Source organism: Penaeus chinensis, chromosome 25 (genome assembly GCF_019202785.1).
Source record: "Penaeus chinensis breed Huanghai No. 1 chromosome 25, ASM1920278v2, whole genome shotgun sequence".
In the NCBI taxonomy this organism is placed as follows: domain Eukaryota; kingdom Metazoa; phylum Arthropoda; class Malacostraca; order Decapoda; family Penaeidae; genus Penaeus; species Penaeus chinensis.
Genome location: NC_061843.1, coordinates 359,304 through 376,803, shown reverse-complemented (window position 1 = coordinate 376,803; position 17,500 = coordinate 359,304). Strand labels below are relative to the sequence as shown.

General features: G+C 39.4%; 1 protein-coding gene across 3 annotated transcripts in view; it reads right to left on the bottom strand.

Annotated features, from left to right (window-relative positions):
* Positions 1-10,292: 10,292 nt before the first annotated feature.
* Positions 10,293-17,500, bottom strand: part of LOC125038471 (transmembrane protein 184B-like) — a 14,211-nt gene continuing 7,003 nt past the window's right edge. Inside the window, exons 7-9 of one of the 3 annotated variants that reach the window (XM_047631949.1) lie at positions 16,530-16,802; positions 13,584-13,849; positions 10,293-12,671 (exon numbers count right to left, since the gene is read on the bottom strand). In XM_047631949.1, the coding sequence (XP_047487905.1) occupies positions 13,620-13,849; positions 16,530-16,802 (503 nt within the window). In that variant the 3' untranslated portion in view covers positions 10,293-12,671; positions 13,584-13,619. The remainder of the gene's footprint in view (positions 12,672-13,583; positions 13,850-16,529; positions 16,803-17,500) is intronic. The other 2 variants (XM_047631948.1, XM_047631950.1) reach the window with 2 other exon arrangements.

The following is a 17,500-nucleotide window of genomic DNA, read 5'->3' as shown; positions in this document are numbered from 1 at the left end:
GTAGTATAAGGGAGGATGGGGTAGTTGATGAAGAAGGTTGTGGGGGTATAGTTGTTGAAGTTGAGCATGTTGGGAGAAATGTCTCCTGGGGTGTTGATTAGGGTGGATACTGTACTAGTCGGCATTGAGGAGGGGGTATTAGTTGTAGTGTTCAGAGCCGTGGTCAAAGGAGAGCCTGGGGTCAGGGATCGGGCGAGTTTGAATTGGTGGAGCTATTTGATGAAGAGGCAAGCATTGCCTCTAATAATGGTAATGGTTAATGGTTATTCATTGTTGGCCATGATAAGCCTGGAGTATGTTGGGGAGAGAAACGGTCCACCCCTCAGGGTCGCTTGAGGGGTAAGGGCTAGACAACTAAAGCAGGGGAATACCGTGCCCATGGCTCCCTCAGGCCGTTCAGGACTGGCACAAAGTCAGCCTTTCATCCTTTCAGCACGGCTCTCACACCTTAGGAAGTGGATAGTAGAAGGGGTTGGTGAAGGGACAGAAAGGAAAAAGTAGGAGGGGGAAAAAAAAGACCATGCAAAATTTGTTGAGTCGAGGGCTGAGTCCCAAGGTTGGGGAGTTCCCCAGCATTGGGTCCCAGTCTCCGCCTCCGCCTCGTGTGCTGTACCCTTGTTTGGCTGTCTATGTTCCTCACTTGACGTTATGAGATCCACGTGATTGTGTCTTCATTATCTTTCCCCGACAGCGGGCGATGATGCGACGCGCTGAAAGGCCCATTTCCTAAGTCCGCCCGAGGCCGACTCTTCTCAGGTTCAAGTTGCGGAGTGAATGTTATGTGAGGTTTAGACAGTCTATTTAGGCCATGCAGTATGTGAAGACATTCATTGGGGGAGGTTCATTTCATCCATTTACTATGATAGCACGCACATGCGAGTCTTTATTAATTAAATAAAGGATTAGGTTCCAGACCGTCTATCTGGGTAGCCTCTTGTTAGTTAGCAACAGGGCAGAGTGTGTGTGTGTGTGTGTGTGTGTGTGTGTGTGTGTGTGTGTGTGTGTGTGTGTGTGTGTGTGTGTGTGTGTGTGTGTGTGTGTCTGTGTGTGTGTGTGTGTCTGTGTGTCTGTGTGTGTGTGTCTGTGTGTGTCTGTGTGTGTCTGTGTGTGTCTGTGTGTCTGTGCTGTGCGTGCGTGCGTGCGTGCGTGTGTGTGTGTGTGTGTGTGTGTGTGTGTGTGTGTGTGTGTGTGTGTGTGTGTGTGTGTGTGTGCGCGAGTGGGTGGGTGGGTGGGTGGGTGGGTGGGTGAGTGGGTGGGTGGGTGGGTGGGTGGGTGAGTGGGTGGGTGGGTGGGTGAGTGGGTGAGTGGGTGAGTGGGTGGGTGGGTGAGTGGGTGGGTGGGTGAGTGGGTGGGTGGGGTGGGTGGGGTGGGTGAGTGAGTGAGTTAGTGGGTGGGGTGGGTGAGTGAGTGGGTGGGGTGGGTGAGTGGGTGGGTGAGTGGGTGAGTGGGTGTTTGGGTGGGTGCGTGCGTGGGTGGGTGGGTGCGTGCGTGCGTATGCGCCTGTGAGTGCGTGCGTGTGCGCCTGTGAGCGCGTGCGTGTGAGAGCGCCTGTGCGTTAGGGTGTTTCAATAATTGTCGATTTTCTAAAATTTGCTCGAATCCCGGGGGCAAGTTAAGAAATAGGCGCCTATGAATTTTCTGAGTTTGGAAATGTATTTTTTATTAAAATCAAAGAATATCTCGCATTCTCTGTTTTCAATAGAAAGTTTTGATAAAATTATGATTTAGACACCGCTTCGAGCGCCAAATAACACCTCGTTTTCGGTTGTCGGTATAACTATTTTATTTTTAAAATACCTCAATATTATACTTTTATTTAATATTTTTGCATCAAAATTATTTCTATTATAAATTAATATTATATAAAGTTCTGTAATTGCATAAGACTAATTTTTCAATTAGTAGGCTTGACTTTACTTTGTGTTCACTCCCATCGAATCGGGCTTTGGTCGCCGAGAACATGCTTTGGCTCTCGGACTTCTCACTTCGCTTAAATGATTTGAAGTAACATATTTTATTTAACAAGAGGATATAAAAGGAAAGGATTCTAGTAATGATTTTATTTGGAACATTATATATTGCATACAATATAATTTTCATTCTACTCCTTTGTTTACATTGCCATATCTCCGACTACGCCGTTCTCTAGTTTCTGTTACAACAATTCTGTTTATGTCTTCACATTTTTTCATGTCTCCAATCAGTCTTTCACAGATTTGATTATGGCCAGGTACTTTTGGGTTTCCACATATCGATTTCATGCATATCATAGGCCAAGTATGCAAACTTATTTTTGAATAGGGCTGGTGTGTATGGCCATTTTTCACGAATTCCTCTTTTCAAGATCTTTGCAACTTCATCGACGTAATCATGATCAACAGCCAAGGGAAGAAGTGTACCATCTGCATTATACAGATGTCTGTTGATGGACGAGAAGTAGCTGCTACGAAAGCCGAGTTCACAGCCAATCCTGGCATACCTCCTTGAAGTTTCAATAGCAGTTCTGAAAAGAGTCATTCCATTGCTGTTCACAGCAGAACGCCAGCCTTTGAAATGAACTTTTGCAAAATCAAAAATACTTCTGATTGTTCTTGGATTTTTTTTCAGTGCTTGCAGAGACTTTATGGTGTTGTTCTTTATTCCAATCTTGAATTTATTGGGCAAATCACCATCACAAACTCCTTCCAGCTTGGTCAATATGGTGTCAATGGTCAGGCAGATGTGTAGGAGGGAACAAAAAAATCCCAGCCACCTGGCACCAACTGGCAAAAGACATTTCTGCAATATCTTCAGTGTTGCATATATATCGGACTTCTGCATTGTTGGTCTGCTTCCATTTCAGTCTGTTAAATTCCCGTCTTTGCGCCTGATAATCAACACTTCCGAGTGATCCATAGCTTCCTTGTACTTTTACATCATACCAATCTATATCTTCCTTGAGGATTTCTCGGGGTTCTTTCTTTGCCTTGAATGACACAATCACAGTTTTCGAGAATTTTGTCTTCAGTGTTACATTTCTGATGGAGTCGTAGTACTCTTTCTTTATTTTCTTTATTTTTTCTTTCATATACCAAGGTGATATTGTCTTAATGCCGAATTTGCTATACAGCACAGCAATTTCCGCCTGCAACTTGGATAAAATCTGAGATTCCGTAATAGTCAAATTATTGCATGGCAAGCTATCTTTTGAGCATCCTTTTGGTGTCTGGTTACCATGTCTTTCTAAGTCACAGTATCGAGCAAGAATGTCACTCTTCGTCAGTGGTCTAGGTGGCAAAACATCAATGGTACCAAACTCTTTCAGTGTACGTGTATCGGCACTGCGCAAACACGTCGAAGTGCCATATTGCCACTGACGAGATCGTCTCCACAATATAGGCGAGCGAGTAATGTGCATGATGAAGGTAGCACAAGTTTATATGGAAATGCATTGTGACTGGGAATCTTTACGGAAGTCCCCAGGAATCATTCGCAATGACCTAAGTTACCCTATGTTTGATTCTGCCATAATGTCGGATGAACCGAAATGCCCTTCCGTGGGTCATGCGGGTCACAGCTGAGGCCGCCGCACCTCATCCCAGCGCCGGAAATGGTATTATACTTTAATAGAAAATTGCGAATAGTAGATATTTGTTTATTTGTCTAATATTTTGCATGTCGTCATTTAAGCATAGTAGGCGCCTGTTCAGCAACTTGCTGAATGATTCTGAAAAAGTCGGATTTATTGAAACACCCTACTGTGCGTGCGTGTGTTTACCTTCAGGTGCAGTGTCGCGGGAGTTAGCTGTGGGTGTTGTGGTGATGGACGAACGCTCGTGTGCATGTGGGCGAGTGTGGGAGAGGGGTTCATGGCGAGTGTATATGAATTTAGTTTGACGTCTGTCTGTCTGTGTCTACATACTGGTAATCCTATCAAATAAGAAAATGTCGGAAATTATATATTTGATACTATGTAATCCGCAATATGGGATTCAATTTTCCACTTTAATTAAGTACAACGTCGTGTATGTTGCCCACTAATGGATCACGCCAGCGATTATTGGGAACTGTAGAGCGAGATGCGCAGGCGTGGGAGACGCGACTTACACCACCGCTCTTTTTCTTAATCTTATTACGTCTTCCCAGAATTTGAGAGCACATATCAAGCTCGTCTCGTCCTTCGCCTTTCCTGTTTTTGTTTTTGTTTTTACCATTTTCTTGTTCCTTTTGTTGGGAAGAATAAATACGGGAATATCTAATTTTTACATTTATATTTCTTAAGGTTTTGCCTAACTACTCTTACCTTTATCTTATATCACAGTACTTTATAGAACAAAAGATCACCTGACCTAATCCGCAGGTGCATAGACAGGATTTTAGTAAGGGAGGGGGCTTTGTAGTAGAAAATGGGTTATTATCTTAACCATACTTTGAAGCAATAACAAGAGGTTTTGTATTATTGTAATTCACTTTACGAATGTGTTCTATAATTAAAGGCAGACATAGTAAGTTAGTTAATGGTTAAAACCAAAAAAAGGCTAGATATCAAAGACCATATAGCACTATGGTAAAGTATTGTGGCGAAATGGGTGGAAATTAGTTAACGATTTGGATAAGATGTGTTAGATGTTAAAGGTTTATAGAGCGCTGTAGAGTAGAATGGTAGCGAAAGCGGTATGGACGGGGGAGCTAGTGAAGTACGGTGGAGATTTGTAAAAGGGGAAGGGGTTAATGGTATAGGGCGATGGAGAGTATATGTCTGAGGGAGAGTAACACTGTATGAAGAAACTGCAAAAGAGCCATTATGAAACAAATCAACGAGTAGAAATGGCAGTTGTAGATGTTGGAGAAGAATCAAGAGAGTGAGATAAGGGAACAGGGGAAGATGGTGAAGTATCAGGAAGAATGTCAGGAAGGGGGGGGGGGGACATTGTTGTGTCATAAAGGAGTTACATGAGCATCCAGGTGAGAGTGGTGAGGAAGGAAGAGGGAATGGTGATGCACATGGAGGAGGGGAGGGGGTGTTTTTTGGAAAGTGGGAGGAAGAGGGGCAGGGGGTACTTGGGGAAGAGAATGGATGTCGGCAAATACTTTGAATGTAGAACAGTTCCGAATAGAGGTATTGGAGGGTGAATGAGGGAATGGGGCATTCTTTTGGGTCACGTTTAGGATTCGAGCTTGTAGGCATGACAGCAATTTAAACGGCCATGACCTGGTTAGGCACATAGAGGGCATATGGCTGTGGAACGAGTGTTTGGCTGGGGGGCCAAAACGCCAACATTTTTGACATCGACGGGCTAGAGGTTTATATGATTGGATAGGACACTCCACCAATATGAACTTCATGGGGGAGGTAGTGTCTACAGAATCTAATCTTGACAATATTGGTGTAGGACTTATGCTATCCTCTGGGAGGAATAGTGTAGCACTGTACTGCCACTGCATCATAGTTGACGAAGCATACAAGAAGGTCGTTTTCACAGTTTGACCAGTTCTTGTCATAGACAGGACAACCAGTCAGGGAGACAGATACAGTTCTGGTACAAATATTAACGAAGGAGTGAGGTTAAGCAGGAATGGGTATGCCAGTGAGGGCAGTCAGGGTAGATAGTGCATGAGATTGGGACTCAGATGTAATGGTGACAAGGCGTGAATGATCAGAATGACTGTGAAAGGAAACTTTGCCTACTTGTTTTTGGAGACGTTGTTGGAAGAGAAGGGTCTTTTCAGAGTAAGGGGCTGAAGGGAGAATCACAAAGAATCGTTCCCACTTGTCTGGACCAGAATGGGTACTTAAAAGGTTTGCAGAGGTGGAAGCAGTGGAAGAACAAGGGAAAGAGGAAGATGGGTTGGTATGGAGAGAGGTAGTATTGTGGGGAGAAGGACAATAAGGAGAAAGAGTAGTAATAAGGGGGGAGGGGGCATACAATGAAGAAGACTGCAGGAGGAGGAGTGGAGGATGTTGGGAAGGAGTGTATTCTGAAGGTTGAGTAATGATCTGGATGGATGATTTGGGATGGATAGAGTTGAAAGCAAATATCGATGAGGGGGTATTAATATCAGTGGTTGGGTCTGTGGTCACAGGAGAGGCAGTGAAATCAAATTCAGATAGGGTAGTTGATGAAGGGGCAAGCCTTAATGCGCCTAATGAGGGTAAAAAATTATTGGCCATGGTGAGTCTGAAATAAGTGGGGAGAAGAAATGGTCTTCCCCTAAGGATCCCCATAAGGGGTAAAGGCTAGGTGATTAATCAAGGGAATACCAGAGGCTGTTCAGGGCTGACACTAAGCCAGCCTTTCATCCTTTCAGCACAGCTCTCACACCTTAGGAAACGGACAGAAGATAGGGATAAAGAGAAAGAAAAGACCATACAAAATTAGTTGAGGCGAGGGCTGAGGTCCAAGGTAGGGCTGATCCCCTACATCAGGCCTCAGTCTCCGTCTCCTAAGAACCCCCACGACAACAATGAGCAAGACTATTCACAAGCCCCTTGGCATCCCACACACAGTATCCGATAAAGTTTCCCGACTGTTGGTTTTCCGAGAAGCATCACAATTATTAGTTTCAGGTAATTGCTCACAGATATTTTGTGAATGTAATGATCATACATTGTACCTTGAAATTCTCCTTGGTCCTGAGAAAAGTGTCTGAGTACGACTCTTATTTGGATTTTCATAAAATAGATTTTTTATTTAATAATTTTTTATTTTATACTCTTGCCATATTTTCAGAACAGTATTTATCATGTTTAATCTCTTTAAACAACTATCAAATTACTCCAGTGGTTTATATATCTTAGAAATTAATAAAATCCTCTCACTTCACAGTTACGGAACTGGAATGTATCTGTACATCCAGAACATAAAAAATGTTGACCTCATGAAAGGCTACTTCTTGTAGGCTGCGTAATCACCGACCAGACAGCCCTCACGTGGCCATCAGGAAAGGCAAAATAAAACGTTCAAGGAAGCCACTCCAATGATTTCATACCTCATATATTATATATATATATATATATGTCTATGGGCTACATGCTACACATAACGCTCTTTTACAACATATCAGGATTACAATGGTGACAATTAAAACACATAATCACAATGGATAGATTGAGAATAATCACAGGAATACACAAGAATGTTCCTATACAAGACTTGCAGTTTATTTGTTCTGTATGAAGTACTCAAAAAATAATATGGCAAGTCAATGTGCTATTCTTCAAAGCATATATAAACCTTGCGGTGAGGTGATACACTTGATAAAAAGTAATTGATAATCTTTATTAGTTTCTTTTTGCAAATTTAAAGGCAAACACAATAGTTCTTGCTGGAGACAAAAAAAGAAAGAAATATTTTACACCTGCAAACATATAAAGGAAAATAGGACACTTAAAAAACAATATGTTGAAATTAAAGAAAAAAGCAATAGAAAGGACAAAAAAGACAATACATATATATAAAATCATCACAGAATACAGGAAGCAGAAACCTTATACACAGAAATGAATAAAAGGAACAGGACAGAAGAGAGAAAAAGAAAAATTCACACTTCAATAAATATGAAACAAGTAGTAATCGCAAGACAAGAGATACACACAGGGTTGACATACAGCTTAAAAATACAGCTGTAAAAATAGATGATGTGATCAAATAAAGCAAATTTTCATTCTGAAATATCTACCAGATGAAAAGAAATTCTTGAATGAATATACACATTCCTATATATCATCATCAGCCTATAAGCCTATCAGAAATTCTCCCTGCACACTGCACCCTTGTACATCTAACTTTGTGAGGTCAATGCTGTGTTCAAATTATGAGCCATAACAAGTGTATCCACAGAGAAAGTTCAACATATGATAGGGGATAACTAAATAACTACTCAGCCACTTTGGAGAGGGAGCCAAACTTGCTTATTATACCTATAGTATAATGGTGTTCTACTGACCTTTGAAACCTGTTCATTCTGCCTATCTGTCTTGCTCCACATAAAGAATACAATCATATTTACAGAACAGGGAAATGGTTGCTTTGTTACTATATATCAGAAGCATACTCTTCTTTAGTACTTTATAAGCTCTATGTATCTGAGGAAGGAAACAATTCTGAATGTGCATATTGGTACAAGATTATCCTTTCATCTCCGGCTGAGAAAATAAATTTATCTTGTATTTACAAAGCGGAAAAAGAATAAAAAAGAAAGAAAAAAAAAAACATCTAACATAACCTTGGACAATGGTGACCCTTGGTAAGTAATATATTTCATCAGTCAAAGAGAAGACCAAAAGGAAAGAAAATATTTCTCTTATCAAAGCTTACTGGTAAAATATTGCAAAATTTGGGAAGGATAAAACCCGTAAACAATTAAGTTTTATTCGTCCCTTACATATTTTCTGGCTAAAAAATATAATTATATTCCATCACACTTCCTATTTGCATTTGGTGTGCTACATATGCTGTCGGAAAATCAACAACTAAGAAGATACAAAAGCTACGTGTTCTGGCCCTTACTGCTTGTATGACCCACATACTGCGCATTCTGTGGGTGCACCTCATAGAGCTACATGAAATTTCCAGTCACACTTCAGTAGAAACATTCATACACAAATTCCAATATATTCTGATCCAAATAATTTGTTATTACGCTAAATTCTATTTATCTAGTGACTAAGAAAAATAATCATTAATTCATTTCACACCTATAGATTATGAAACATGATTACCAGCACATCAATGCTATATGAAAATATAATCAGAGGCCTAGCCTACACAAACAAGATCCCTCCTTTAATAAGTACGTCAGCAAAACAAGAGTTGGCACAAACAAAAAACAAAAAAAAAATTGTTCAACTTGTGCATTATAATTTGCCTTAAGAAAAAAGTTGCCATTTTCATAAATTGTAAGATATCTAAAATGGAATGGTACAAATAAATTCTTTGGTTTTGGGCAAATTTCCTTTACAATTGCTGAGCGAAAGTATGGCTTGGAACATCGTACAGCTGCTACTCCTTATAGTTAGATCACTGGCATGGTAAGTCGCAGGAGAATATCCCTTCAATCATGTGTGGGTCACTCGGCAACTCTTTCTGTTTACTATCATTATTATTCTCAACTATAAAAAATAACACAACAGTTCCACTGAGAAAGTTACATGGAAGGATACTTTGTGACATATCAAAAGAAACGGAACTTCAGCAATGGCCAAGAACAACGTACCAGCAGACGAGTGCCTACGGATACGGTGGATGATATGAAAGGCTGTCGTTTACTTCGTCCTGAAAATATTATCCTCCAAGACTCTCAAAAGATATGAAAATCAGGACTCAAGCCTAGTAAGAACCACACAAAAAATGTGTTTATATATATACTTATATATATAAAATCTATCATAATGTTTTTTTTTTTTTTTTTTTTTTTTAGCAATGAAATGAGTTGCAAAAAGCTCCAAATTTTGATAATCAGAAATTAGCTTGTTTACTTACTGTCCAAGGCCACTTCCGACATGTGGATTAGTAAGCTCTACAAGATCCATATGTTACCTACATGAAACTATAGCCACAACAAAACATCTTGTATTACATAGTCTTGTACCTTGCCAAACAACTCTCATGCAAGTTTACTGAATAAATTATTTCAGTTTCATCAATTTTTATTCATATATATATTTTTTCTGTTCTTTAAGTACAACATAATTCATACACTACATACAACATTTATCAGAATATGTTCTGGACAGCCATTACAGATTGTTATATCTTATCTTAACATCTTGTATATTTGTGGAAAGACTCCCAACATAATGGTGAGTAATTTAACATTAATAGCAATTTCTTGGGGGAAAGTAAGAAGAAATATAAACATGTCATTTACATTTAGATGTATGTATGCGCCTTTCATGTGTGTGTGATGTGTATACACATGTAGGTAATTTTGTGTGTGTGTGTGTGTGTGTGTGTGTGTGTGTGTGTGTGTGTGTGTGTGTGTGTGTGTGTGTGTGTGTGTGTGTGTGTGTGTGTGTGTGTGTGTGTGTGTGTTTGTGTGTGTGTGTGTTTGTGTGTGTGTGTGTGTGTGTGTGTGTGTGTGTGTGTGTGTGTGTGTGTGTGTGTGTGTGTGTGTGTGTGTGTGTGTGTGTGTGTGTGTGTGTGTGTGTGTGTGTGTGTGTGTGTGTGTGTGTGTGTGTGTGTGTGTGTGTGTGTGTGTGTGTGTGTGTGTGTGTGTGTGTGTGTGTGTGTGTGTGTGTGTGTGTGTGTGTGTGTGTGTGTGTGTGTGTGTGTGTGTGTGTGTGCGCGCGCTTGTGTGTGTGTGTGTGTATGTGTGCGCTTGTGTGTGTGTGTGTGTGCGCTTGTGTGTGTATGTAGGTGCATGTGTATTTTGTAGTGTATGTGTTTTGTAGTATGTGTAACACTAATTAAAATTAATTTGAATAATCACAAATGTTTATGTGAGTGCATGTATATATATATATGTGTAAATTTCCATAATAAAAAAAGAGAAGCAATTAATGTTATCAAACGCACCCTGAATCTTTAAGGAACTGATTTAGATTCCTGACAAGACAACTACAAAAGTATATAAATTAGAAAATCATTACCAACAAAACTATAAAATATCTTTCCTTGCAGAAAAAAAACAAAACTTTATGCATATGCAATATCATACACTGTTGCATATTCTGCAGAAACTGATATTGGATCATGTAGATAGGCAACAATTGAAGTGTCAAATATTCATCTACATCTTCCTCCAGAAAATCTTAAAATCCAGCAAGGATAGCACTTGGTTCACCTAAATGAACGGCAATCCATGAGACATAAAATCCAACGACAATTGCTATTCATCATAACGACTGCACCACCATATCCTTTCATCTCTTATAATTGCTAAATTTTGAAGCCAAAAAGTTTTTTTTTACTCATTTTTTATTTAATTTTTAAATTTTTTAAGCAATGTCCGTCAACATTTACAAAAAGCAAGACCATCTTAACTACTTTACTGTTATATGTGTTCCATGGCAATAAAGGTCTATCACTGTGCTCTGACCTGCAGTAATTTCCTTGCATTTTCCTCTCCTGTTTTGGTAATGTTCTGCAATATCTACATTACTGACTCATGTTTAAACCAGTCAACAAGGACATTCACGTTCAAGGATTAGAGAAATATCAAATTCAAAAAAACGTGATAAGACACTGCCAGACAAGGAATGTGAATCTTCTGTGCATTAACAATACAATTTCCTGTATTTATATCCTCTTGCCACTTATTAGCTAACTAGCAAACTCAGTGGTAGAGTATTTTGGACACAATGTGAATTTTCTCCTCTTGGCAAGCAACACCCATCAGAGCAGATACATGTACCATAATGCAAACAATAAGATGAACAATAAGATTCATTTTTGCACTACTGGATGATCTGAGAACTGAACATCAAAACTCTTAAAGAAAGGAAAGCTGATGCAACATACACGCCAACACACACGCAAATGAATAAGTAGTTAAGATGACCTTCCTTCATTTTATCAATATATACCCGAGTATTATCTCAAGGTAAATTTCTTATCTCTTGTTTCTCTAAGATCATAATGTTGTACAGAGAGTCCCGTCATACAAATACATTATACATTTTGAACATGTCTTGATATATGACAAGCAGTTGTAAATCTGTTATCACAAAAGATTATACATATAACAATCATACCTGGGTGTATACAGATATATGTATAAGTAGAATGTCGCATTCTGATATGGGGAAGGAAATCAAAGGAATGAAAATAATAAAACTTTTTTCTTTCTGACAAGGGGGGGGGGGTATCAAGTGAATGACTGTGAATAACACTTTCTTATTGATATGGGGGGGGGGGGGAAAATCAAAGCAATTAAGAAATTAAATAAAACTTTTTTTTTTTTTTTTTAAGATTTTCTGTATCACAACTTCCTTTACGAAACATGTTTAAATAATATTTGTAAACAATGGATGGTAAAACTAGGAAATTATCCGTAACATCCATTTACCCTTCTGAACCCTAGAAGGGGGGATAAATGAACTGCTTCCCTTCCACATCTCATCTCAAACCTGTTTAGCACCTGCTAGTAGTCTTACAAACTTAGAAAGATATATATATAAAGGAGAAAACTAAAAACTCAGAATAACTTAACAAAAAAAAAAACAAAAACAAAAAAAACATGTACACAGAAAGTACTGCAAATATCAAATTAAGGTTTAAAACAGGCTTGAAATAACCCCAGGAACTTTTGCTTCCAATGTCCATATATACAGGAACTCTTTTATTTTATGTGCTATGACCCTTTAAGATATAAAAAAATGAGGAGCACCAATAAAATAATCAGTTTATTCTTGATGTCTGAGCAGAAAAAAAAAAAAAAAAAAAAAAATACCACAGGTGCTCCAATTTAGTTTCACAATGGACAAAGCCATAATTAAAATAAATTTCTATGCAGAGAGAAAGTGCGAGAGATAGATAGATACAAAGAACCAGGAAACACATGAGGTTGTACAGAATTGAAAGAAAAATGGAGAAAGATGACAGCAGCAGCATAAACGTAGAGCCAAGACAAGACAAAAGTAAGCCGAGAATTGTGGCAGTTCCCAACGTCCACGAATCCCGTCCCTGGGAGCTCCTCAGGCGAAGGCTTTGGCCCAAAGGCAGCAGCGGAAGTGAAGGTTTCTTCTCAACCTGAAAAATCAAATAAAACACTGACATTAATACAAGATAAAGTAGGTACAATATCAAATTTATAAGTATACTGAATATGGTCTCCTGCTTTCTAAACTAAGTATTTTTGGTGAAAAAGTGTGTGGTTGCATCTGTGCATGTTGATGTGCTTTGTATAATGTATATATAATGTATGTATAAAAAATTTAAAAAATAGACGAGAGAGAGAAAGAGAGAGAGAGAGAGAGAGAGAGAGAGAGAGAGAGAGAGAGGGAGAGGGAGAGGGAGAGGGAGAGGGAGAGAGAGAGAGAGAGAGAGAGAGAGAGAGAGAGAGAGAGAGAGAGAGAGAGAGAGAGAGAGAGAGAGAGAGAGAGAGAGAGAGAGAGAGGAAGAGGGAGAGGGAGAGGGAGAGGGAGAGGGAGAGGGAGAGGGAGAGGGAGAGAAAGAGGGAGAGGGAGAGGGAGAGGGAGAGGGAGAGGGAGAGGGAGAGGGAGAGAGAGGGAGAGGGAGAGGGAGAGGGAGAGGGAGAGAGAGACAAGGAGAGAGAGAGAGAGAGTGTAATTGAATATATTAAAAAAATTACACAAATAACAAAATGTTACTTAGTGTTATCATTATTGCACAGACCTATGGACTACCTACAGAAATGATATGGAGTCTGTGCAAGGAAAGAGTCTATCACCATCTGGATAAAACAAATCAAATGAAAAATATAGACATTGGAAAATGCTTATGCAAAATAAAAGAAAATCATATTGCAAAGGGAGAAAATAATATTGCCAGGCAGGCGCACACACAAGTGTTTGTGTGCGCCTGGCCTACAAGCTCCACACCCATCAGAGTGGCCGCTCAAGTAAGCCTAACGGCAATATTTTGGGCCATGTGATGGCTGTGAAGAATCCAGATCCAGTAGGTTAAACAAGAAAAACTAACCTCTTACTACTCACATCCTTTGTAGTGTCCCTGGCCTCACTGGAACTCGTCGTCTGAGCTTAAGAGCATTGTCTTCTCGTTATATGCTGCTCTTCCGTTGCCATTTCGGCCGCCATTCTGGGCTCTTCCCCCAAGGCCTCCCCCATTCCCACTGCCCAGGCCACCTCCTCCCATTCCCCCCATTCCGTTGCTTCCATTTGACTGTGGGACTTCGTCAGCATCATAGGTGCTGACCGCAGTGTGTCCCGACCCTCTGGTGGTGCCTCCTGCAACAAGAGAGGTTTCTTTAGCAGCTGCTGATATACACAATTGATAGGATTTTCTGACTGGGAGCTCTGAACAGGGTAAAAAGAACAGCAATGTTAAACAAAAAGCATGTTGTGAGATGATGTGAAAGAGGAGACAAATTTGAAAATTATAAAATGCATTTCAACATGATCATCTAAAGCCATGCTTGAATTTAAAAAGTTAATACAAACACAAACAAACAAACAGTTAACTGATTCTTTAGAAAGGAAAAAAAAACATGCTTTATTATCTCAAAAATATAAAGTTTGCATTTTGAAAGCAATTCATTATGGGGGGCCTAATAAACATGGATTACTATGAGATCTGTACTTGAGCTAAATCAGCTAAAATCATAATCAATAAGGTTCAAAGCATCTAGTCACTATCTACAAAGCTTGACAAATGCAAATGTACATGCATAAAACAGACTCTGACAGATACAAGATACAAGTAAGGGCACACAAGGAACTAGTATGCTGTTAAGCTGCAAATTCACACATATGTAACAATGCACGTCATGCATAAATAATGAAGTAAGGATTCTAACAAAGAAAGTAACAAGCTCGATCAGATTCATATCACAAAAAAGTCAAGAGAAATTTACTGAGCAAAATACATTCTGCAATTCTTTTTTTTTGTTATTTGTTTTTGTTTTTGTTTTTGTTTTTATTTTTTGTTTTGTTTGTCATGCAAAAGCCACTGGAAAATCAATCACATGATGTCATTTATCTTCGGGCAATAATCTAATCAAACTGAGTCTTTACATTTTCTATGAACCTTTCTTCCATGAAATTTGCAATTCTAGTCTCATTATGCGAATATACACAATAACAGATCTATCAGAAAAATAAGTTTTGCACCTCACGCTTCTGCTGAAAGATGATAGCACAATATACACCTTGACATCATCAAATATATATATATATACAGATTTAAACACAAACATAAATACACCCACACCCATGCATGCACACGTGAGTGCGCGAGAGCACGCACACACACACACGCACACACACACACACACACGCACGCACGCACGCACGCACACACACACACACACACACACACACACCTCAACCCCTCACACACATATTGGTATTTCATTAAAGCAGTATTACTCTCAGATAAACCAATTTATATTAACTTATACCTCACTCATAACATTTATGAATCTGATGCTATGTTAACCCATTCGCCTTGGATTTATGTTCTGTCCCCTGTAGTTTTTGGCTCCACATGTGCTCAGCCGGCAAGGAGTCTATAAGTAGGCCCTTTTAGACATTTTAGACAACGAAATGATACAAAAGACCCTTTCTTAAAGTGAAAGAAAAGAGTAAACAGGTGAGATAAGTAGTTCTAATAACTGGATATTTGGTGATTAAGAACTTGTAGAGCCATCTATGTGTAAATACAATAAATAAACTTGTCTTACAATGGGCATGGCATGTATTCTTGCCTAATGGGGCAAATGGGTTACGAAAAGGTAATTAATTTTAACCAAATGCCGACAGGCACGACATGTACGTACATGCTATGCCCACTGTGAGTACTTGTTTGATTGTTTTAACACACAGATGGCTATACTTGTACTAAGTCACCAATGAGCCAGTTACAAGTACTGCCTGTCTCACGCATTTACCCTTTTCTTTGATTTACGAAAATATTTTACATTATCTTATTTTGCTGTTACTAATGTTTATAAATTATAATGTTTATAACAAAGATAACACCATCAATATTCATAGCACTAGTAGAAAATACATTTTTCCTGCCAATTCAAATCAGGTAAGGTCACAAGATTTACTAATTGACTCCTTTGTGGCTAAGCACTAGCAGAGCCATCTATGTGCAGGGACATTTCACAAAAATATAGAAAATGAGCACAGCATTTTCCCCATTTTTTATTCATTTTCCTAGCAGCATTGGGTTAAAGGGTAAAACAGAGAAATAAAAATGTCCAACACCATGTTAACATAAACATAACAGAGATAAGCCAAGAAGTTTTCCACCCTGTTTATAAGTTGAAAAAAAAAAAATAATAATAATAATAAAATAAAAATAAAATAAAAATAAAATAAAAGTATACTTTAATCACATATGAATATAACCCACCACCATTGTTGTAAGAATACACAGAGATGAAACAAAAATTAGTAAGCAGGTTTTTGATGAAGACATCACTAATGACATAGAATCAAATTTGTTATTTGGTCAACCTTATCTACTGCTAACACATACATCAAGCCAAAGTTGGATCTTTCTTGCCAATCAGAAAGTGGCTGTGTAAATCACCAAGGGCAGGTTATCCCTAAATTCCTATGTGGCATGATGCAACTGCCATCCACACCTTGGGCTCCCTTATTTTCACTTCAAGAGAGAAGGAAAATATCTGTTCAAGATTAATGGACATATAAGATGATTTATGATACATGAAGAAAACAAATAAAATTCAGCAAAATGTATACACATTTAAAAATAAAAGAAATTCAAAGTAAAAATGGAGAGACGGAATATTAGGATCCAACTTTGCTTGCAAGTGACAATTCCCAACATGAGTGTAAGTGCAAGAAAACAGTGCTTGTGTGCCGCAGTGGGCGAGGTGGCCGCCCCCACTGGAGTGTGGGTGTCATTCCCACAGGCACACCACAGGCACGGCACCTTTGGAGGGCGGAGGGGGCAGTCTCACAAGGTCCTGGGTCTGTTGTGCTCGGACTGCGGTGGAGATGACACCATGGCCTGAGTTGACTACCGTGCCTCCACCACCTCCACCAACTTGACTGGGGGCATTGGTGGTGGTGGTGATGGTGGGGAGAGTGTCAGAGGCTAGAGTGGTGGTGGTGGTGGTGGAAGAGGAGACAGGCAAAAGGTCTGGACGGAGCTCCTCCATGTCATAGCTGTGCGTGAGCACCTGTGTTGGACGGCCGGTGTCGCCTAACGGGGTTCCATTCACAATTACTTTATTGAATACAAACTCATCAAATTCCTTGCTTTGCATAGCTACTCAAACAAAAATGGTACAAACAACAATAATAAAAAAAGGGATTAAGAGAAACAGAAAATGAGCATTAGGAAGACAAGGAGAGAAGAAGAGGAGAGAATTAGGAAAGGATTAGGGGGAGAAAGTATGGATGAGAAGAAAGCAAATAAAAAAATACAGGAAAGCAGAAGGGGGAAGGGGGGAGGGAGGAGGAGTAGGAGGAGGAGGAGGAGGGAGCGAGGAGGGAGAGGGAGTGGGAGACAGAGAGGGAGAGGGAGAGGGGAGAGGGAGAGGGAGAGAGAGAGAGAGAGAGAGAGAGAGAGAGAGAGAGAGAGAGAGAGAGAGAGAGAGAGAGAGAGAGAGAGAGAGAGAGAGAGAGAGAGAGAGAGAGAGAGAGAGAGAGAGAGAGAGAGAGAGAGAGAGAGAGAGAGAGAGAGAGAGAGAGAGAGAGAGAGAGAGAGAGAGAGAAAATCAAATAATAAATATGTGGTTAAAATTCATCACATAACATGCAGACATATCAGCATAAAAGGAATAACTATTATGTTAAAATAAACAAATAAGGAACATGCTAGTTAAACATCCAAAGCATAAACAAATGATATAACTTCACATAAAATTTATCCTATGTATTGAAAATTTACACTTGTAC